Source organism: Apus apus, chromosome 14 (genome assembly GCF_020740795.1).
Source record: "Apus apus isolate bApuApu2 chromosome 14, bApuApu2.pri.cur, whole genome shotgun sequence".
Classification (NCBI taxonomy): domain Eukaryota; kingdom Metazoa; phylum Chordata; class Aves; order Apodiformes; family Apodidae; genus Apus; species Apus apus.
Window position 1 is genome coordinate 4,207,509 of NC_067295.1, and position 22,811 is coordinate 4,230,319.

At 39.1% G+C, this 22,811-nt stretch overlaps 1 protein-coding gene across 2 annotated transcripts in view; it reads right to left on the reverse strand.

Annotated features, from left to right (window-relative positions):
• The window catches only part of SDK1 (sidekick cell adhesion molecule 1), a 393,582-nt gene that overhangs the window by 101,653 nt on the left and 269,118 nt on the right, over window positions 1-22,811 (reverse strand). For both annotated transcript variants that reach the window (XM_051632376.1, XM_051632375.1), the window contains exons 15-19: window positions 18,146-18,293; window positions 17,158-17,298; window positions 13,499-13,680; window positions 6,029-6,144; window positions 2,843-3,035 (exon numbers count right to left, since the gene is read on the reverse strand). In XM_051632376.1, coding sequence (XP_051488336.1) covers window positions 2,843-3,035; window positions 6,029-6,144; window positions 13,499-13,680; window positions 17,158-17,298; window positions 18,146-18,293 — 780 coding nt within the window. The remainder of the gene's footprint in view (window positions 1-2,842; window positions 3,036-6,028; window positions 6,145-13,498; window positions 13,681-17,157; window positions 17,299-18,145; window positions 18,294-22,811) is intronic.

Consider the following 22,811-nt stretch of genomic DNA (forward strand, 5'->3'; position numbering starts at 1 on the left):
CAAGAATATGCTTTCCTCCCTCAATCTTGATCTTCAAGAAAGACATCCTGACTGATTTTTGATCCAACTGCTGTTCTGTCTTCAATCGATGTACTGGAAAAAGGAGTTTTTGTTCACTTTATATTCACTGTGCTTCTGTCACTGGATCCCTGCCCAAGTATCCTCCAGCTCCACTGACATCAGTTGGCAATTTCTCATCTGCAATTTCATATTTTGTTTCCTCTTCACTTTAGCCCAGTTTCTCATTCCCCTTCAGCTATGATAAATAAAAAAAAACCCAAGCCAGCCCTGCCAGTAGGTCAGCTACAACCACATTTGCAATTCTGCAATCCCAATGAGAAAACTTTCCAAACTCATTCTGTGATAGTTAGTAGTCAAAGCATTACAGAAAGAACTGCTGATCTGGTAGTGAGCTGGGGAGTGCCCAAGAAGAGCACAGCAATCCTGAGCTGCTGGGGACCACGGAGCTGCTGACATGCAAACCACACACTCACAGAGCCAACCTCCAATTAGCTCCTGCACTTGCAGCCCAATTTTATTGTCATAATGAAAAACAGGTGCAGGTTACTCCCAGCCAGGACACATTGCTTCTGACTGGATGTCAGATTTTGACCTACGGTTCATCAGCCAACAGATTTGTTTACACATTTTTTTTTTCTCTAAAGGATGACCTACCATTTTTATACAGACAGAAAATGATAATCTGAGAACATGAATGACAGTCCTCTCAAATCCTTTTTCCTACCGCATAAATCCTGAAGTAACTTAAATTCAACACCTTTTCTGCCAAGATGCATTATACTACACTGCCCCTAACTTCTCAGTCACCATGAAAGCAAAGGAAAGCAGGTTGGAAGGATCAAAAATAATAATAACAGGAATAAAAAAAATCATTCTCACCTGCACTGCTGATGCTTCTTGCAGCATACAGATGCATACACCAAGAAATGTTTTAAATGTTTTATAAAACACAAGTCTGGCTTTTTCTCAATTTATGTCTCATGATGGAATTTTCTAGCTTTTAAATCATCCCAGCATTTCCCTGAGTTAATCCCAATGCCTTGACTGTCCCCTTTCTCCCATTTTCCACAAAGTCTTCAAGGCTCATTTGTGCAGCCTTCTCTTCAGTGGGAGAGTTGGACTAGATGATCTCTAGAGGTCCCTTCCAACTCTAACAATTCTGTGATTCTGTGATTAATAGTCTCTTTTCTCTTCCCAGCTGATAATTTTCATGAAATCTTAGGAGTCTCATATCTTTGTTTTTTTACTCTTCTGCACTCACTGAAATTAGTCACAGTATTCAAACATCATTGGATGGAGAAAGACAGACGAATCCAAAAGACAAACGAGCACATTTAGAAACTATGATTGACAAAACCTTCACTTCCTTAGGAAAACATGCAAAAAAGATAACACTACACACAGGAACCTGAAACACATTTATCTTCTCTCCACCCCTTAACCCCAGATAAACATGTATGACTCTCCATTCAATGGTGTAAATAGGTTCCTGGTAGTTAAAGTGCTCTCTTTGTAATCCTAGTTTAAGTCTCCAATCTGCTCTTGGGACAGAGATCTAGAGTATGGAAGAGACAGATCACAAAATAAAAAAATCTATGGGAAAATACTTAATTTTCCTCATATCCTTTTAAGAGTATTTGGTGAAAAATTGGATTAGCACTTTGAGCTTCACTCCTATGAATGTTAATGATAATCAGATTTTTCTTACGGGAACAGTGACTAAAAGATTCCTATAAAGGCAAAGCAGTATTTCTTAAAAAAAAAAAAAAGGTACCTTAATGGATATAGTAGATATTTTTAAATTCTGCTTTGGATCTTAAAATGTGCAGCAGTGTTCACGACCCTCCATGGCAGGAAGGTACTGAAGCACTTGCCAGAGCCAGGATCACTGTGGACACGCAGTTATCTATGAAGGCCACTGCAACGTGGTAGTAGTAACCTGCATCAGGCACACACTAGGCTTGTTATTCCCAAATGTGTCTGGAGCAAGCACTTCCATGGACTGCAGAGGCCAAAACCTTTTCTGGTACAGAAAAAATTGATATGCTAAAATATCCAGCTCACCTTATTTGATCCTACGAATCTGACTTGTTTTGCAAAATAAAAGTGACTGCATTGTTATGATTCTGCTGGCTGATACAAACACTTGCTGTATGATAAAGACACAGACATTTTCAATACATTGAATAACAGAAGGAAACAATCATAAATTAATCATTAACCTCCACAGGGAGATCCCGTGCTCATTTCCTAAGATCAATTCATGTTTATTCAGATGCCTGAACATGCATTTAAGAGCATAAGGTTTCACAGACATAAACAGTGTGCTGTGTGTTAGCAGAACCAGACTGGGAAGCTTTCAGCTTCTGACCAATGCAAAAAAAATTGTCCAGGTTTAGTTAATCTTGAAAAAAACCCACAACAGTCTTCTGTTTGCCACAGGCTTGAAAAACACACATGGACAACTGGCTGAGGTCATGGTCTGATACAATGTAACTTCAAAAAGAGGAACTATGAGTGTGGTGAGACACCAGAACAGGTTGCTGAGGGGTCTTGTGGAAGTGTTCAAGGGCAGGTTGGACGGGGCTTGGAGCAACCTGATCTAGTGGGAGGTGTCCCTGACAATGCAGAAGGGTTGGATCTAGATGATCTTTAAGGTCCCTTCCAACACAAACCATTCTATGATTCTAGGACAAGAGATTGCAAACTGATGGTAAACCTGAGGTCCAATTTTAAGCATCCAGATCGGAAAATTCTGGCTTTTAGATCCAACCAACCAGATCTCAAGCACTGAGATTCTCTACCAGGGCTGACTACTCACTGTCTTCGAGGGTGCGCAGGAGCTGGGGTGGGCTTCGTGGTCCATCGCCGGGCGTGGTGAAGCACAGAACTGATGTGTAGTAAGTGGTGTATTTCTTCAGGTTGGTGATGCAGCCACTATGAACACCATGAAAATCTGGAGCAATGGTGACCACGGTCACAGTCTCTGGAGCATCCACTGGCCATGCTAGAAGCTAGAAAATTTAAACATGGATGAGCTCTCATTAGAAGTTGTGTCTGTTTGGAATCAAAGTGCGTTTGGCTGCCAAAACCATCTTAGTCTGATTGTAAAACAACAAACAGTGCTGTGGAAGTCAGCTCTGACACTGAACAGATGGATCTGACACTGTTTTATCTGGAGGGATGTGTGGAATACTCGCTAGTGATGGGAGATACACTGATACTGTGGAGGATTTGCAGTTCCCAGTCTCTGCTGCTGAATGATGCCAACATTGTTGGAAATGATTATTTGTATGACATGAGTCTATTGTACCCCCCTGGGCTGCTCTGAACCAGCCTGAACAGTCTCTGCTGCTGAAAGGAAGCAGAGGGAAGAAAAGTACTTTCAGTGATACTCTGAGATAAAGGCTTTATCTTATTTTGGAGTTCCTTACAGATCCCACTGGCTGGGGAGGTTAGTGGGATGGGGTTTGATCGTCCTTCCCCTCCCACAGCCCCCACCATCCCACTGATGGTTTGAGGATCCTCACACTGTGAAAGATTCAAATGAGTCTGAAACTACTAAAAGAGCAGAAAATAGTTGTAAATATGATTACTACAATTTTCAGCACTTGGGTCACAAAACTGAGACTCCCAAAGATATTTTCATGCATTTAAAGTAATGTGCTTTTCAGATGTGCCCAATTCTTCCAGGTTTCATTCATCTCAGTGAATCATCTGGGTGATCAATATTCCTTAGAGTGGAATATCTTCTGTGTAGGTACCTAAATGAGGACTTAAAATTTCATTTTTGGCAAATGACTTGGAAATTTGAAATAATTCTTTTGAAATCACCTTAATGGCTTAGGGGTCTAAAGCTCTAAAGTGCTTATGAAATTTTTTTTTTTGTCCAAAAAATCCTTATCGTGTGGCTTATACAAGCATGTTAAAATTCCAGGCCTTACTCAGTTACTGTGTAAATTATGCTACTTGTATTGATTTCAGACTCATAAACATGAATAGATGCCTGCAATTAATGAGCCATATTTGACACATTTACCCCATATCTATAGTTTCTGATAGTCAGAAAGCACAGTTAGAGGCCTATAAGGAATAATTTTCTTAGGAATATTTCATACTCGAAAAGGTGTCCTTTACAACTTCATGAAATGCAAATAAATTTCAAAGAAAAGATAAAAATGGAAAATGGTTGATGGAACAGTAAGATTTATTTTCTTTTCTAAATCATCTTTGTGGATTACAATTGGCATTTATAACTTTGGAGGACTGAACTTGTCTTTTTTGAGTACATTTCATTGCAGTCTTCAGGAAACATGTAGAAAATTAAGCTGAACAATTCTGTCAGTTATAGGAAAAATGGGTTTAATCCTTACAAAAAGCAAAGACCTGGCTTTGCTTTCTAGTAATTTCTAAGTCATACCTAAAACTATGCTATAGAAGTAACTGACAGAAATGTTCTCACACAGTCTTTGTACTACAATTCAAAATCCCTATGAGAAACAGGAAGGGAAAAGCTGTTGCAATTTACTGCAATCAAAGAAATCCAAGGAAAGAGAAATGTTGATAATTTATAAAGTTTTCACTGACCACTGACAGGTACAAATTACAAGTTTAGTGATTTCAAACCATTGTTAAAGTAACAGAAACACAAATTAGAAGTAACTGTGTGATGAGACTCAGGATTTTCAGACTGAAAATCTGTTTGATTGAAACAAAGAATTAAGTTTGAAATATGACTTCTGCAAATCTGAGCTCACCCTGCTTGGATTCGTACCAGAAAATTATAGTGCACTGCAGTTCACTGAGCCCAAAACCTGCTTTTATTCTCCAGATTCTGAACAGAAGCCAAGTACTAGGTCTGTATTGAGGTTTCAAGACTAATTCCTGCAACCCTGTCAGTCACCTTTTCTTGAGAGTTGATTCTATCACTGGGAAAGAGAGACGTACCCATCTCTGTGTATATAGCACTTCAGCAGCAGGATTCTGAAACCATCAATGCTTTTTATGAGAAATATATGGATGGGAAAAGTATTAAAATGCCCATACATCTTTGTCTCAGTTTCTCAATCACATTGAAAAATGCTTACAGAAGGACCAGGATTTCCAAAACTTGTAAAATCCACCTACAATTCCCTAATTCACAGCTTGACTTCTGAACTACACACCCTTCTCAGCTCACCCAACATTCCCTCACATAACACCTAAATCAACCTTTCTCCTCCCTGCTCGTAAAAGACACCTGCCACCCCTGCTCCTGCTTGGGGATTCCTGTAAGATTGCTCTTTGCTCTTTCCATGAATGTTTTTAAACCCTTCATTTATTATGCCCTTACTGCTGAAATGTTGAAGGAGTTTCTATTAAGCAGTCCCTCCTGAGAGACAGAAATAAACCACTCCAGCTACCTTCTTAACATACACTCCACTGGTCAAAGTACCAACAAGTGCTCTGTTAAGCACTCTCTACTCTGTGTTCTGTAATAGATACTGCCAGTTGTCCCATCAACAGGGACTTCCCATGCTAACTCCGTGTCATCAAGCATGATTAATATATTTTTATATTCTTTTCTCTTCCAGATGATCTCAGTGAGAAAGATAAGGCAAATATTTAGTTTGATGTCTTGGTTCCTGATGAAATGAATGCGAATTTTGCCTTAGAGTAAGTAGAAATCTCAAGATTGATTTGCAGTGGCACAGCGACATCTCTCCCATGCTGACTTTCCAAACTGTTTGACATTGAACCACTTTTTGGCTTTGGAAACACTCCAGGTAAATGACAAAGGTATCAGGACTTTTAGCCCATGACATATTCCCTTTTTAGAACTTATTTAAGTTTGCCAATGCTCTGTTAGGGGGAACAACTGCACAGTTCTTCATTTCTTATAAGATACCCCTGAACATATCAGTCACTTTGGAGATTCAGAGATTAATATATTCAACTTCTAATTGTTTATACCAGGACTAGTAAGGAAAACAGTCTTTGAAGTTAAAGGAATGTTGTTTCTCTTTACCTTGTACCCTTGGTTAATACCATTGATGAACTGCTGGGGTGGAGGGTTCCAGAAGAACTGGATGGTTGTGGAGTTGATGGCTTCAACTTGCACGTTCTGCGGCGGAGCTGTAGGCACTGCTCCCAGGCAGCAGAGAGGGAAACAGCATCCATCAGAGCACAGGAGGGATGAGGGAACAAAAGAGAAGGATGAGCACAGAAACCACCGCCTGCCATTCGTGACTCACAAAGTAATAACAACCTTGAGAGAAGGGAGCTCTTTTTGTGAAATGGCAACCAGCAATTATTTGAAAAGAAGGGTAACTGGGTTAATTTTTCATTCTGTATTGGAGATTCTTTCAAGGGGAGGGGAAGAAATTATTTCTGTATCTTATTATTCCACAGAGGAGTTTCTCTTAAAGACTTAAGACAGAAGCTAGGCAATGATAGGTGAACACATCTCTTTCAATTACCCATGACTGCAGAGAGAATAAACAGTTTCAGAAAGAAATGTCTTGAGTCTTTTAATACCACACAATTCCCCAGATCAGACAAGCAAACATGGAGTCTGCACAATTAAAACCCTAATTGTGAATTATATTATATTATATTATCTGTTTATTATTTACTGCTGCTTAAAAAATTAGGACCAGGAGTATCTCATGCAATAAAGATTTTTCTTGGGAATTGGAGATCTTCTTGTTTTCTCTTGATATGATTTGCATTCATGTATATTGAATTGATTATATATATTCTGACCCAATATATCCTCTAATCTGCTAAAGGTTGCATCAACATTTTATGCCAAGTATTTAATTAGGCAGATGTTTTCTCAATACAAAAGAACCATAAAGGCACACTGCCTTCAAACAACGAAAAAAATAAGACCTGAATATTTTGCCATTTGATGTAAAGTCTCTTTAAATACCTTCCAGGCAATTTCTTCCAATTATTGCTTTTAGCCACCCCTTCTAAAGTGCTTAGAGGAAAGGATACTAATAGACAGGTCTATTTTTCTGAAATTACCAAGTATATAGTGAGTTCAAGAAGAAAACTATTATTTGAGTAGAAAAGATAGACTAATAACCTTTGTATCTTATAAAATCAGTTTAATAAAATTTCAAAAATATTACTATTGACAGCCATGTGCATTTGTATTCTACAAAAGAGGAGCTATCCACAAGTGGTTTTAAAGTCTGGAAAGCTTTGGTCTTTCCAGTTCCAAGGGAAAATTTTCACCAAAGCCCAATGACCTACACTTCTATAAAGTATCCACAATTCTCACTGAGAAATGGTGATTGGCTCCATACTTTTCAAAAACAGCTCACAAAGTTTAAGACCTTCAAAGTACTTTTGGAAGATGACTCTGTATGGAGAAGAAATCAAGACATTAAGCTCAAAAATGTAAAAATGCCTCTTTTCCCACCAAATGCTTTTTATTTGAAGGAGACATAAAAGGTTATTAATCTTAACTGGGGTACAACCTATAATGAGACTGCAGCCAACAGAGCTAGGACAGTGTACACTTCTCAAAAACATCCACAGCGCAGAAATATCAACACTGAAAAATGGAGAAGAGCTCAAAGATATCAGGTTTGAAATGATAAGAACATCCACTTTCAAGCCCTGTCTCACTACAGCTCCCTGATCTCTACCATGGCATGAAAATTTAGCTCTGTATGTTTTTTTAATCTCAGTAACTGCATATTACTCATAATTTTCTTGCCCTAATTTAAAACACGTTGTCACAATTTATGAACTATGCATAATTATTGAGTTCTAACACTAGAATTTATCTGATATTACTCTAAGTTTTCATTAGAATCTGGACCCTACTTCCTGTCATGTGTCATAATTCCTTATATGCTTTTGGAAGGTTATATTATTATCTTAATGACCTGTAGACATAAAGTTTTTGCAGTTAAGAGATTCACCAGTCACCCTGATATACAGTCACATATATTAAAGTCACTCAACAGCAGAACAAGCTGCATTGGCTACAGTCCCCTCCTAAATGTATTTGTTTCTTATTCCTGTTCTTTGATGAAATGGTTTATTATGAGAGCTACAGGATGTATTTCATCTTGCTTTTGCTGCAATACTTTATACCATTAATGATTAATGTGAATGAGATTTTTTTAAAGCAAAAAATTATTACTTTCTTAAAAATTCTCATTTTTTTTCAGATATTGCAACTGCCAGAGCTTTGTTTTTGCAGAAGAAACTTGAATGAGAAGTCTTTAAGTTAGTTTGTTATCACAAAATCAGCTGGATATCATTGATAGATTAATCTTGTTCTGTCATGAGGGATAAACCAGCTGAGCATCCTTCTCATTCCTCTTCCTTCTGCTGAGCTGCTACATTGCAGCTCCACTTCTATGTGCTAGTCTGATCTGGTAACACAATTATTGTGCACAATTGTGGACACCTGAGAGTCTACACACAACCCATGTGCTGAGCCCACATGAACCCACACTTGAAGAAACGTAGAACTTTGGCAGCAGTAGGAAAAGGTCGATCTCCCAGAGCATAAGAAGCACAGACTTGAGAATTAACAAGACAACCACTCTTTCAGGACACTCCCACTGCCTTTTTAGTTTTCCTGAAACACAGACTACCTTAATTTCCTTAGACATTTTTTTTTGTAGTAGAGGATCCCCTAGATTCTGTACAATGAATAGCAAATTTCTAGGGGATTTTATTCTAAGGGTCTGATGAGTCTTTTAGATAGAGTTCAAAACATTGCAAATATTTTGAGAGGAAAAAACCTGCATCAGCAGGCTGCAAGTTTCCATTTGAAGTCACTACAGTCCCCAGAAAGGCTCAACAAACACTTGAGGATGGGTTTACTACAGGTTTAGAAATATAGATAAACAAATGCAACAGCTATTGCTTTTAAAAAGGGAAATATTTTTCTTTCAATATTTCCTGAAAAAAGAAGAATCCATCATAGCACAAAAAGTACCTTCTAGAAGAAAAATAGTGAAAATTATGAACAGAAACCATAAAACCTTCAGAATGCTGGAAATCATTATTTATATTACAATTCCTTCATGGACATCTTTATTGAAAAATCAACACCTGTATCTCAATGAATGCATTTAAAAGATGAGAAGAATTTCGTCCATCTGATGTGCATAAGCTTAATTAGACTGCAGAGGACATAATACATTTTAATATTTTTTAATCAGTCAGATATTGGAAATATAATCTCAAATTTACTTCAAAGTGCCAGTATGAAGTTCTCCGTCTATGTCCTGATATTAAAGACTTCCTTGGGTATCTGAACACTTTTGCATTTAAAAAAGAACAGAGGCTTGGCAGAAGCTAAGTCAGAGTTGACCTTCTGGTCACTTGAAAACTGATATACCTTTCCAAGGTCATGGTGAGTAACTTACTGAATCTGTGACTGTCCACACAGAAGATTTTCTAATGTAGTAGATATCTATCCTCTTCCTACAAGTTTCCTGTTACCAAGTGGTACAGAAGCTACCAATATCAACTAGGTCTCTCTAGAGTATTTACATGTTCAGTTTATAAACCTCTTCTTCACGTTTGCAAGCGTTCCTAAAGTATCTCAGCAGACACCCATCTGGGAGTCAGCTCAGAATTGCAGATCAAATTGGTCAGACAAAACCAACTGTTACTTTCTCCCTGACAAAGTTCACATGGACGGAAATCTGTTAAGAGCTCAGTCCCTGGGACTGCAAGCTAATGCACAGCATTCCAAGTAGGAAAGGTCATGGAAGCACTTTAGATAAAAGCCATTAAAAGGGTTTCACTGATGAGATAATTGAGAGAAGAGAAGGCATTAAGGCTAAGCACGTGCACATGTAATTTCTGTTTCTAGCTATATGCAAACAGCATGTAAGACCAAAGAGATTCTGACAGCCAGAATGCTGGTCTTAAATACAGTTCTTCAACACAGTCTTGTAGAAAAGTCTCCTACTCCTCTGGAGCTCCTGGCCTTTGAGATGGCAGCTTCCATGTCTCAATAAAGCAGGCTGGGGGAACTGCAGGTTTTTCTGTGTGAAGATTTGGTTGTTCCTTTAATGCGGTGGGATGGGGAGCTAAGCTGCACATCCCTGCTGGGAGCCATGGGGAGGGTCTGCTGCAGAAGTTCTTGATCCTTCCTGTGAAACCTGTTCATGGCACAGTGCTGTGCTACCAACTGCAGCAGGAGAAGTGGTCTCTGCAATTCTGCACTTGCTGGTATTTGAAATTCAGTCATGTGAGATTTGGCACTAACTAAAGAGTTTTGCTCCTTGCAGCTGGGAAACGCCTGCTGCCTTTCTTGCATGTCTCTCACAAGGACAGGAATGTACTACTTTATTAAGAGCTGGGGGCCAGGGTCATCACCAAGACAACTGTTATATTCACAACCTTGGTAAAAGCATTTAAAAAAAGCAGTGGAAGGCAATGACACCTTGTTAGTCTCCAGCTCTTCTGTCTCAGTCCTTATGAATTTCTCCTATTCACCTCTTACTGCCTAGGAAGAAACCATTTTGGACCTGAGAAGAGATCTTTCTTGCTGTTATCCTTCTCTCCATGCCATCATGACTTGCTAGTCTGATGACTCTCCCACTCTTTTATTCAGGAGGAATCTTTTGCTCAAACTTTCCTGTCCTTTCAAAGTGTCCATTCACAGCAAAGAAGGAAAAATACAACAATATCAAAGTACAGACCAGAGACAATATCATCACCATCCAGAAGGAAAGATGTTTATACATCTCACAAAGCTACTCTTATATGAAAAGGTATTGGAAAACTTCAGGTTTTCATGTGGCAATGAAAAACCCTGCAGGACACTGTTTAAATAAGTAAAAATTGCCCTATGCATAAAGCTGGCAAAATCCCCATGAAAAGTAACATCAAAGTAAGGAACAGCTGGAGAAACTCTGATGAAGAAAGACCTATATATACAGGGCATCAAAGGATTAGGCTGAATATTACTCTGAAGAGACTTTCAAGATTTAGAAACAGTCAAACTGTCTGACCCTAGTGCTGGGATGTTCAGTGCTTTGCCAGTAAGTCTTTCTGACATTTTATCTGACATTATGTGCCAATTTCTCTATAGGTTTAGACCTTTCAGCATCTTGCGAGTTGAGCTGTGTTCTAGAATTTGGTGATTTTCAAAGAGCTTTGAGTAGCTGATTAGTTATCAGAGTCTGTGGCAATGCCAGAGGACTAATAAGGGATTAATAGACTAAGTTCTGGTATAAATCCACAGTTTATGTGGCCAGTCAATATTCCTTATGACAAAGATGCCAATGTGTTGATCTGCTCCTGCCAATGGGTTGATCTGCTCCCAGTATTCGTTTCCTGCCAGGCTTTGGCTGCAGAGCACACTTGATTAATATGAGGTGTTTCAGGTATTTTTCATCTGCAGACAGACAGGCTCTTGCCAGCACAGCTCACATCATTTAATGCATGTCAGGATAGAGACGGTGGTGGTGGTAGTAGGAGAGGGGGATGGATGAGGGTCTGTGTCTTTGACATTTATCTCTGCTCGTATTAAAATCAGAATATGATTTACAAGGCAGTTTTACACATGGCTTTTTCTTATTCCTGCTGATTTGGTTTAGGAAGGACATTCCAGAGCAAGAAACAACCAGTGGCTTTTCCTGTCACTTGCCATCTAAAAGAAAGATCAAGGAACAGAGTTTTGGACAGAAGTGCACTATGGAAACTTGATATTAATCCAGTTTCAGATTATACTGATACTAACCATCTTTTCTTCTTTTCAACTCTAAATGTAAAAAGGCTTCAAACACTTTAAAACAGACCATACGCCTTTGGTGACTTGCACAGTAAACCAGCAAGGCATTTATGAGGAGAGCCATGGAGTAATTTTCTGCTATTGTTAAGCACTGGTGCAAAATAATTAAGAAATAGCCTTTTTTTCTTTTTCCCCTTTCATATCTACCCACTCTTGAGCATTTAGGAGCTGCATGAAAACAAACAGGCCATTGCAGGTTGTCCTGCAGTCTAAACACTTGCTGATTAATATAAATGCAGGACTGGCTACACTTAATAACAGAAGATTTATATCCTTATAAATGACAACAGACAGCCAATCAATAAAGGATGATAATAACAGCATATAATATCAAGGGAAATTAAAGTCAATTGCAGGGTTTAAGAAAAAATGTGTAGTCAAAACCTGAGTCTTAATAGGTGGAAGGTTAAGGTGCTATGATAGCTTAAAATGTGCAGATAAACAAAATAATGAATTACAAACACATTCACAAAAGAGATTAAAATTCCGTGTGGAAACCAGTTCTCAGCAGAGATCTGGTCTTTAGTGGGATACAATACATTAATCCTGGCTGCAAGGAGAAGACTAAGAAAAACATTTCAAGGTCTGCAATGAATACTTCTACAAACAGGTTGAGTGTGTCTGGACTCCTCTCTGCTGTGAGACTTTACATGCCAGAAGACCAAACATGGATAGTTTCCTTCTTTAATTGCTGGTGTTAATTAGTGTTGCATATGAATGATCTTTTCTTAAAGATCTGCCTAGATCTGAAACTGTATCTAATCGTGTTATAATGCAACTCCTAGTGACAATTAACAAACAACTACAGCTTCTTCACTGATTGTATATTAATGGATGCACTGCAAAACTGCAACTTTTAAAAACAGTTTAATTGTTTTATGGCAAGTAAAGTAGAGGCCATGTCCTGTCCAGTGCTCAGAATCCACCACAATCCTGCAGTTATGGGAATACAAGAAAGCTTTAAGGGCCTGGTACTTAATTATCCTACAGATTTTTATACCAATCTAGAGATGTAAACATGCCTTACCCTGGCTGTAAAAAGTAATTACATATCCTTTTGTTGGTGTAATTTATACCCTTCCTAAAGCACTTAGCAGAAAGGTGTGGAGGAGCTGTAGCACTAAAGTCAGGGCTTTAAAGACCGTTTTATCTTCCTCTTTGCAAATGTCTGCACCGTTCCTGAAACACTACAAAACAATCTTTCTCCACAGGCTGTATTTCTCTCCCCACAGTTCCCTTACAATTTATTCCATATTTCTAAAACAAGGTGTTCTGTGATTATCAGAACTAAAGCAGCTGGTTTACTCAGCCTGTGTCTCCTATATTGCACATGGGGCATATTGCATATCTTAACCATGATAAACCCAATTCTCTGCCATCTTCTCTCTGCCTTTCCTGGCAGAGTAACTTCAGCCCCTGCCTGTCACAGCCTACAAACCCTTTCCATGGGACTCCAGCTCTCCTCAGTACTTCTATTTACTACTTACAGAGAATTTTTTGTTTGCTCACAGCTTTTTCTACAACAGAGACAGCAGCAGAGTCTCGTCCTGTCTCTGCTTAAGCATGGGAAGTTTGCAGGTGTTCCCTACTCCAAACTTGTCTATCAAATGCGACTGAAGTGACCATTCAGGTGGGGCCACCAGAGAGTGCATCTCCTCCTTAGGAAACCGTGTTATAATCTCTATAAATAACATATTGGTCTGATTTGCTCACCTCCCTGTAAAGTGTACTCTGTCACAGGTCTGCTGAATACTCCCAGTCCAGCTCCATTGTAAGATGCCACCTGGATTTCATACTGGGTCCAAATGATCAGGTCTTTCACTAAGCAGTAGTTAATTTCTGCACTGGTGATGTTCTTATACTGGTATTCTCCAGGGAGGCCAGCCAGACGGTACCTACCATGTGGGAACAAAGACTTGCTAGTTAAGTAGATGGCATCAATTATAGCAAATATCCCAAGTAGGAAAATAGCTTCCTTTGTCAAGAGGCAATATGCAAACTTGTACAGCAGAATTATACAAAGAATAATGAAAAATAATCAGAAAGAACACACTAAACTCCTGATAAAACCATATCGTGTTTGACTGCTATTGTATTTACAATCTGATCTCACCAAGATTACATGCTGAGGGCTAAACAAAACGGGTATTTTGTCCTGTTTTATGGTTGCAGAAAAATTATGGCTTTTTAAATGTGGCTTGTCTAGTAAAAGCTGTGATTTAGTAGAAAAAAAAATAGCCCAGATGTGATTTTTATCAGGGCGCTGTTGTAAATCAGCTTGAGAAATGGTTTTTTTCCTTCTCCTCTCAAATCTGAAAAGGAAATGCTCAGAGAGCTCTGACCTTCTGGGGTCTCAGGCATTGCCACCTCTGGCTTCCACCAGGATTTACTTCACAGAATAATTAAAATAAGGATGGAATATAATTGAGTTTGAAGTAGTAGTTAAACACTGGACTTCCAGGAAAAGAGCTGTACCAAATACAGGTGAGTGGTGAACATCCCGACAAACTTCCTGCTGAGACACGGGAAGCTGAAGCACTGAATATATTTTCTCAGGTAAAAAGTGTATTTCAGAACACAGAGCCCTCTGATGTGTCTCTTTGAGCCAAGAAACTATGGAGAAAAATTATAGGAAACAAACAGACCTTACAGATTTGTGAGTAATACTGTTTGTTTTCCTCCCTTTAGGAAAATGTTACAAAAATCAGATAAACAGAAACCAAGAGAGGGGCACAGGGCTTTACTATTGCATGAAAAAGACAAATACAGAAACATTTTGATTTTCATTCACCACGCAGCTTTTATGTGTTCTTATTCATCTTTTGCTTCACAGTAATCACCAAAAACTTATTGACACAGAACAATTTCATTGACTTTTTGCAGGCTATTTTAAATTAACCTAAGTTAAAACTGTTGCAATTTCTATGACTAGATAACTTCTTCATATATTTCAGCGACAGATTTTGTTCTAAAGTCTTCTTGTAAAGAGAGCAGTTCTTAATCACTGGCAACCCCTCAATTTTCTGCTGAGGAGCTCTTTTCCTGACCATATTTTGGCTTACTTAATGTTTGTAAAGCCACAGTGGTGTGATTCCTTTCGTGAAATACGACTGCAAATCTAGAAGTATCACCACTCAGCTGAACTTATTGAATGCCTTGATCTTTTTCTACTTTAGGGAATATCTACTTTTTCTTTTCTTTTGCCTCCTGTGAAGGTTGGATGCTTCCTGGCCAAGTCAATTCTTTGTGCAGCAATGTTCTGTCTCACACCTAGCGGACAAGGTGTAGAGTGCTCCCCCGATCTCATCTGTTATGCTGTTAGCATGGCATTCTTCTAAATGCAGTGTTGCCAGGGAGGAAAAGGGCAGGGGAAGGAGGCCAGTTCAGAAATGTCATGTCTTCATGATTTTTCCCACCACAGCCTTTGATGTATACTCCATCTGACTTGTGCAGTGCACCTTCACTTTGAAAGATCAGGTGTTCCATCAACTTAGTACCTTGCATGTTTTGAGCACTGGGTCTATGGGATGCATGGTGCTTTTCATTTTCTTGCATCCTAATTCTACAGAAATCTGTGCAGGAAGACTTTTCTTCAGTGACTTGACTTGGAATACCAGCCTGGTTTATTACTTGGGACACTTGTGCTTTTATATGATAATCTTAAATTCCTGTCGAATAAATTGTTTCTCTGCTCTACAGTCGAGACAAAGCACATAGACATCAAAAATGTTCACAGATGAGCATAATGAATGTGATCAGTCTTGATTAAAATGGAAAGAGATTTTATAGAGAGGACAGGGATCAATTATGCTAATAGATGTAGAAAATACTTACGTTGAATGTTCTTGAAAATGTTGTGTGGGGAAAACAGACAGATTGGTAGAAGTAGGAGCCTATGGGCTTGTTTTCTCAAGGGACTTAACGCTGAGACTGGATGCGACTCATTGGGAATCGCTAAGGAATTAATCCTACTATCCAGTAGAGCAGCTTGAAGGAAAGAAGTATGCAAACAACACTTGTACCCTGTGCAAATAAATTCCCAAGTCTCATGACAAGGTTTAGCTACCGACAGAAGTTAAAGAATCTTTTCCCACCTGTCCCTGGCGACTGGCACAGCTTTCAAACTGAGTCCAGCTCTTAAAACTGCAGGCACTTGCACAAGGGTCTCACCCCTGCAATGGGCTCTGTGCAGTGACAGGGAGATTAACTGACTGCAGCTCTGCCTGCAGAGAGACGGAACTTTCCAGCACTACTTTGGGAGCTCACCAACACTCTGAACACCACAAAAGCATTTCCATCCACGCCAGCAAAAGCAGGAGCACAGCATGAACTGGCATTTAAACTAGAATTTAGTTATCTTTTAGCAGGTCTGGAGGACATTGTATTAAAAATGTCAGCAGCCTGCTTACAATAGGCTGTAACCATCGCTTGGAAACACATCAGTGGTGGTGCAATGCTTGGGAGTTTCCCACAAAAACTCTAATTTAGATAATGCCTCCCGTACCAAAGGTGCAGCCCTAGCTGGCTGCTAGCACTGCAGGGTATGTAGGATGCCAAATGAGCAAGTAAGCTGCAGTGGAATTGGGTAGGAGTGAATAAAAAATTATAAAAACAAAATGCTCTGCAAAGTCTCTCAGTGTGGCAACACCCTTCCCAACACAATAAATCCTGTGTAAGCAGAACAACTGGATGTACCCAGGATTCCCAGTTACCTGCTTGAATCTGTCTCATGAATAAACACAGATGGGGCTCAAAGAATCTTACTCCACTGACTGATTTTCAAATTCAAATCAAGGTCTGCCACGAAGCATCTGACATGACATTTCCTCTCTCCATTTTGTTTGGCACAAACCTGAAGTTTATTGATCCTATTCTTGGTCTTCTGTAGCACAGGAGCCCTGCTGTGTCTTTGATAAATTTAATTAAACTTTCTAGTAGGAAGCTGAGATTGTAATAAGAAAACATATATCTGCAATGCATAGGCTGCATTGTACTAACTTCCCAAGTGAACATTTTTAATACTTGGTGCTTCACTTAATTTTGAAAATGGAAAAGAGCTCTCAGTGTTGAGAATCTCCAGTAGAGAGCTAGTCCACGTGGGCACACAATTTGGAGTAGCTAACAGAGACCCCAGCTCATTGACTTCGTATGAAAAGGCTAGAATTCAAGTGCTTGCACACTTGTGACCACTTGAGCAGAGGTGTTCTCTCATCTGTCATAAACCAGGGCAGCCACAGCATTTGTAAATAATTACTAATATATTTAATGGAATTAGAAATCGTTTTAAATACACTCATGAGTCACACCCTTCTGAATTCCCTCAGACATACACAGATCTATCTCCAGACATTCCACATTTGGAAATTACTTACCTGAGGATGTACCCATGAAGAACCCCATTGTGTTCACTCTCTGGAGGAGGTTGCCACTGGACCATGATGGACTGGTTGGTGCGTCCACTGGCCACAATATTTTTAGGTGGGGCACTGGGGGGCTCCTCGGGTAGCATCAGCCTAAATACAAAAGAATGTGATGGAGGTGAGAGTTACAATAAATGACAGACAATGTTTCTATTTTATGCATCCACTCCATATGAACCAGCTTCTTTTATCAAAGTCTGATGACTAGAAAGAAGTATAGTGATGATCAAACTGCTGAAGACATGCATGAAATAGTTACAACAAATCAACCTAATAGGAAATCAGTTAAGCAATCAACAAGACAGACAGCTGAGGCAACTTTATTCTCTGTGAACCACCAGGCCTGCTACAACTTTTTAAAAAGATTACAAGCCTGAATGAGTTAGAGCTCAGGTCCAGTGTCTGTGACTCTTTCCAAATTGGTTCTTTCAGCTCTTTCAATATTTTTCATATCAAACTCCTACATTTTGAAAAAGCCATTTAGAGTCTGGATGTTCTGCAATTCAAGCTCACAGCAAGCTTAGGTTCACAGAAGAAGGGGGATGCATTTGAAAGGAAATTTGATGAAGCCATCCTTCTATGTCACATCTGGGCGAATCTGAGAAGTGACACTGGAGTGATTGGGTAGCTGCTGTACTCCTGCCAGGGCTAACTGCAAAAAAGTATTTCCAAGATTCTGCTCAACTGATACTCTGGAAATATGAGGCCATCTCTCCCATTGCATGCTGATATCCTGCATCACCTAATTGCCATCATCACCCACCCCTGAGAGCTGCAGAGCACCCTCCAGGGGCCTGTGTAAAGTGAGCTGCTCCATTCCCCAATTATCACCCAAAAGATAATTTTATTTTAGCCTTTTGCAAGCAATCAGCATTTTTTTTCCTCCCAATAATTCCAGGTTATTGCACCTTTAGTACACAAGCATTTATTTTTACTGTACCTGCTGGTCTCAGAGCTGTACTGGCCCTTTCCCACCTGGTTAACTGCACAAACCCTGAACTGGTAAGTTCGGGCTGGAGTGAGTCCGCTCACAGTGACACCGGTCATCTTTGGGTCAAGATTTGATAAGTGAACCTTCCAGGGAGAATCTGTTGGAACAATTTACATGTGAAAAAAAAAATAATAAATGGAAGTGCTTGTTAAAAGCCCTGCAGAAGTGAGAAAACACCTCTGACTGCTCAGAGCTCTTTGTGCTTGTTTTTCTCAGAGGAACTTTGGGAAGAAGTTTCTTTTCAGCAGAAGAAAACTTCCTGTCAGCCCACACGGTTATGCAGATTGCACATTTGTCTACTGGAAAGTGATGCTGCACATGTCATGGCATAATAAATAAAAACTATATTCATTAACATTTTAATAAAAGAGGAAACAAGCATGATAAAGACAGATGGGCTGTGTATTTCACAACCCATCTGTTTGGCAGGCCATCACACCACCACACCCATGAGCGGCTCTGGTGGAAGGACGGTAATGAAATTCTCAGGCAGTTTGGAATATCTTCCTCCCCAGCTTGCAAGCAGGTGTAGAAGCATGACACTCTCTGCCAAATCAACTCTTTGGTACAAGACCTGAAAAAGCTTCTGCTGTGGATTCTGCATATATGCAATTATTATTTTTTTCTAGAGGTAGTGGCATTTGGTCTCATAATTTCCAAGAAGATTCACTGGTATGAACATCCCCGGTAGAACTCTAAAACCCTCATTGTCAGTTCACATACTTGACATACTGAGCTCCTCTGATGCCCAGATTACATTTTCAAGTTTTCAAAGAGGTCAGAAATGAAACATGTTGAAAATTAAATATCCTGACTTCTTTTCTTCCTAGCTTGGTGTCACTCATCCTCCCTGTAGTCATGACTGAAATACTCAGGGAGAGGTGACATTTGGTCTGTGTTGCAGCAGTACAGCAATGGAATCAGCCAATTTAAAGATTTGTTCAGTTTTTAAATAATACCAGCTGTTTTCATGCTCCCTGCTCAAAATTACTGACACTTCTGGAAATTACTGAGGAGCTAGCTGGAGATTTTGGCAATGTATCTGTGCATGTTGCTCATCAGAAGTGCATTGCAGCTCCTGGCAGGTCACCTAAAGGTCTGAAAATGAAGATGAGATGTCCCAAATGTGGATGGCTGCTAAACTTCACACCAAGATGTAAACCACTAATTTAGTGCTTTTCTGGCAGATTCCTTAGCAAGTTTAAGTCCTGTAGGGTGTGATGCCAGTTGGGCTATAAATGCTGCATCTTCTAATTACTCAAAATGTATTTATTCCAGTAAAGGCTTTCTGAGAACAACATCTTTTTTAACAGGAAAACTGACACAGCAGAATACTGGGAATGCTGGAGAGGGACATTTGATTTGCACAGTGGTCAAGTTCCATCCTTGCCAGTTGTTGATGATTTACCAACAGCCACTTTAGCTGCAAGACTTTAGTGGCCATTCATCTTAGCTGAACACTGAACTTCCTTTAGAAAGACCTTAGAGGAAGCACATCTATACTATCTAGAAAAGCATTGGTTAGGAGTTTTTTGCACCCTAGTTCCTTCTGAATTTAGTCAAGCTTCTCTTGAGACTTCACAAACAACTCTTTGCCTTGTTGCAATAACAAATCAAGGTAAGCTGAAGTTAAGGTATGGCTGACTTAGTACATTGCCTGAAGCAGCTTCCTGAGGAAAATGGAAGAGGAGACACTACCACGAGTGAAATACCCTTCTATGAGCTACTTGGGTAGTGGTCCATTTCCTAGAGCATTTCAGTTGTTTACTGCTTGTGTAAACACCACCTGAGAGCTCTTAACCCAAGTAGCTCAGTGTAGTGAGCAGTTTGATTCAACAACAGGGCCTATTAATCTCGTCAGCACCTTGGGGCTTTGCTCTGTTTATATGCTGTATCTGTAGAATACTTTATTTATTCTTTTTCTTCTCTTGGTGGAAGATAAAAGATCTGGCAGGAAGAGAGATTAAACTGAAAACTAATATAAACGAAGCCTATTCATCTCCTGGGCACTTTGATTCGTAAAGGAAAGTGGTTTGGGGAGGACTTGCTCATGAAGCAGTGGATGCAGTGAGTGTGCAGAGTATCTTTAAAATTTATGTGTCAAGTCTGTTTTTTTGACAATCAATAAACTAAACGTTTCGAAAGCCTGTTGTCCCTCCTGAAACACACAACAAAACCCAGAATGGTGCAGAAGCTTATTTTACCTTACAGAAGAGTAATTCTGACATCGGAAACATGCCATAGAGTTTTCAACACTGACTTGCTGCTCCTTCAGGGATGATTGTCATTTGTCTGTCCCAGGAAGCCTGAAGAAGCTCCATGGTGACAAGAAGACTTGCTAGGTCAAACTGTGAAATAAGCCTCTGTGAGACTGGGCAGACTGTGCTAATCCTTCATTTAACTTAAGCTGCCCAAAACCTACTCTGGGTTTTGCTTGCTCTTCCCTTGTAATTGCTGCTGGCTGAAAGTCTTCCATGTTTAGCTGTCTATCATCTTAAGGATATTGGGTATTTTGAATTAACTCTGATTGCCTCTCCAAGTTAATTTATTGGAAATGAAGAATCTCACCGGCTACTCTCTAGTTTACAATGTGATTTGGGGTTTTGTAGAAATTATTTTTGTTCTGTCAAGCATTTTTGGATGCACTTGTGATAAGTTTAATAACATGGGTTACTCAGCAAGAGACATTTTCTCTCTATTTCCCTGTCTACCTTATAATGCAGGCATTAATTGCAAATTCTTGAAAAATCATCTCTAATTTGATACAATGGATTAGATCTATTGCAGAAAACTGATTTTTGTAAGTTTGGGGTATATTTCCATCTCCTTTCCATCTCCTTCTCCAGGGGGTTTTGCATAGATGGTAGTACTGGAATTTTCCATTCTCCTGGAATTTACTGAATTCATCTTTCAAATCTTTATGATGAAATTATATTGCAAAGAGTTCAAATAAAAATGGCTCATCCTTTGGTTGGTAGGACTTCCACAAGGTCTACCAATGGCCTGAGAAAAAGTATCATTTAACTCTATCATATATAGATCTGAGTCAGAGTTGTAATGAACAACAGAGTTTTACTTAGATTTTTTAATTTTTTTTTTTTTTTTTGCAAAGATTCATCAGTGTCTTCAGAATTTTATTATTTATTCCTACCAAGTTCAGGATGACAATTTATAGGTTTTAAGCATGTGTAAGTACTTTTCATAGGAGGTTTTATTATCTCTTCATTGGCACAACATGATGAATCTGAGTTATATCATTGCATCACAGAGCACAGATATCCCAGAATACAATAAACCAAAAAAGGGCTTTTATCTTAATTGTGTTCAGCAAAATTCTTTAAGTATTAATTTATTTCTTCAGATAACAGACTATTTAGATTAATTTTTGATTAATCCATGAAATCTAAACCTCTTTGGAATAAAAAATAAAACATATTCCCTTCTAAATGCATGAAGATATTTCATTGAAATTCCTAAAGTATATTGCAACAGGGGCTAAACAGGTCGTGAAACACACCAAAATTATATTAGTGCAAATGACAGCAGTGCATAGTACTATTTATTTGAAAATTCCATTTCAAATGAAGCTTCATCTTCCTGACTCTGTGTGGGCAGGAATACTTAATGACTGTGCTTCCCTGGTACTGTGTTTTTCAAATTAGGTTATAAATTTACCCCCAAATGTTTAAGGCCATATGTCTCAAGTCACCCACAAACACAGTCTACTGTGAATACTTGTAATTTGAGAATTATTGCATTGTGCTAAATACATTCATCTTAAAAATCAGGTGACTTGGTGACTAGAGTCGTTCATATTTCCAGCAATTTATGTGCATGATCTGCTAGTGCTTTTCCCTCTAATTAAAATTAAGTTCTTATATCTGTTTTCTGAATTGATATTAATGAATAGGAGTTCTAATTCACGCCAGGTGGATTGACACACCCCTCTCTAATGCAGCTAGTAATTAGTTCCCTGAAAGTTACACTCCTTATTTTGAACCCTCTTCAGCTGTTTCTCTGAAACAGATACTGTTATTATGTATTCATTTATGGTGTGTGCTTCCAAAGGTACAATGGATCTAAAAGGTATTAGAAAATGATTCAAAGCAAAAGTGCTTAAAGAAATGAATAAAATTAGGCTACATTTTGGCACTTGGAACTGTAAAGCAACCCCAGGTATTAAAACTCCACAAAACTAAGAATCATAGAATGGTTTGAGTTGGAAGAGACCTTAGAGATCATCTAGTTCCAACCCCCCTGCATGGGAAGGGACACCTCCCACTAGACCAGGTTCCTCCAAGCCCCATCCAGCCTGGCCTTGAACACTTCCAGGGATGGGGCTTCCACACCTTCCCTGGGCAACCTGTTCCAGTGTCTCACCACTCTCACACTAAAGAATTTCTTCCTAGTGTCTAACCTTCCTAATGTCTAATTTAAATCTCCCATCCTCCAGTTTTAATATGTTACCGTCTGTCCTCTCACTACAAGCCCTTGTAAAAAAGTCCCTCCCCAGATTTTCTGTGGTCCCTTTGGATACTGGAAGGCCACTACGAGGTCTGTGAGAACAAAGCCTCCAATGTAACTTTGCTAACTGGAAAAGAAACCATAAGTGTGA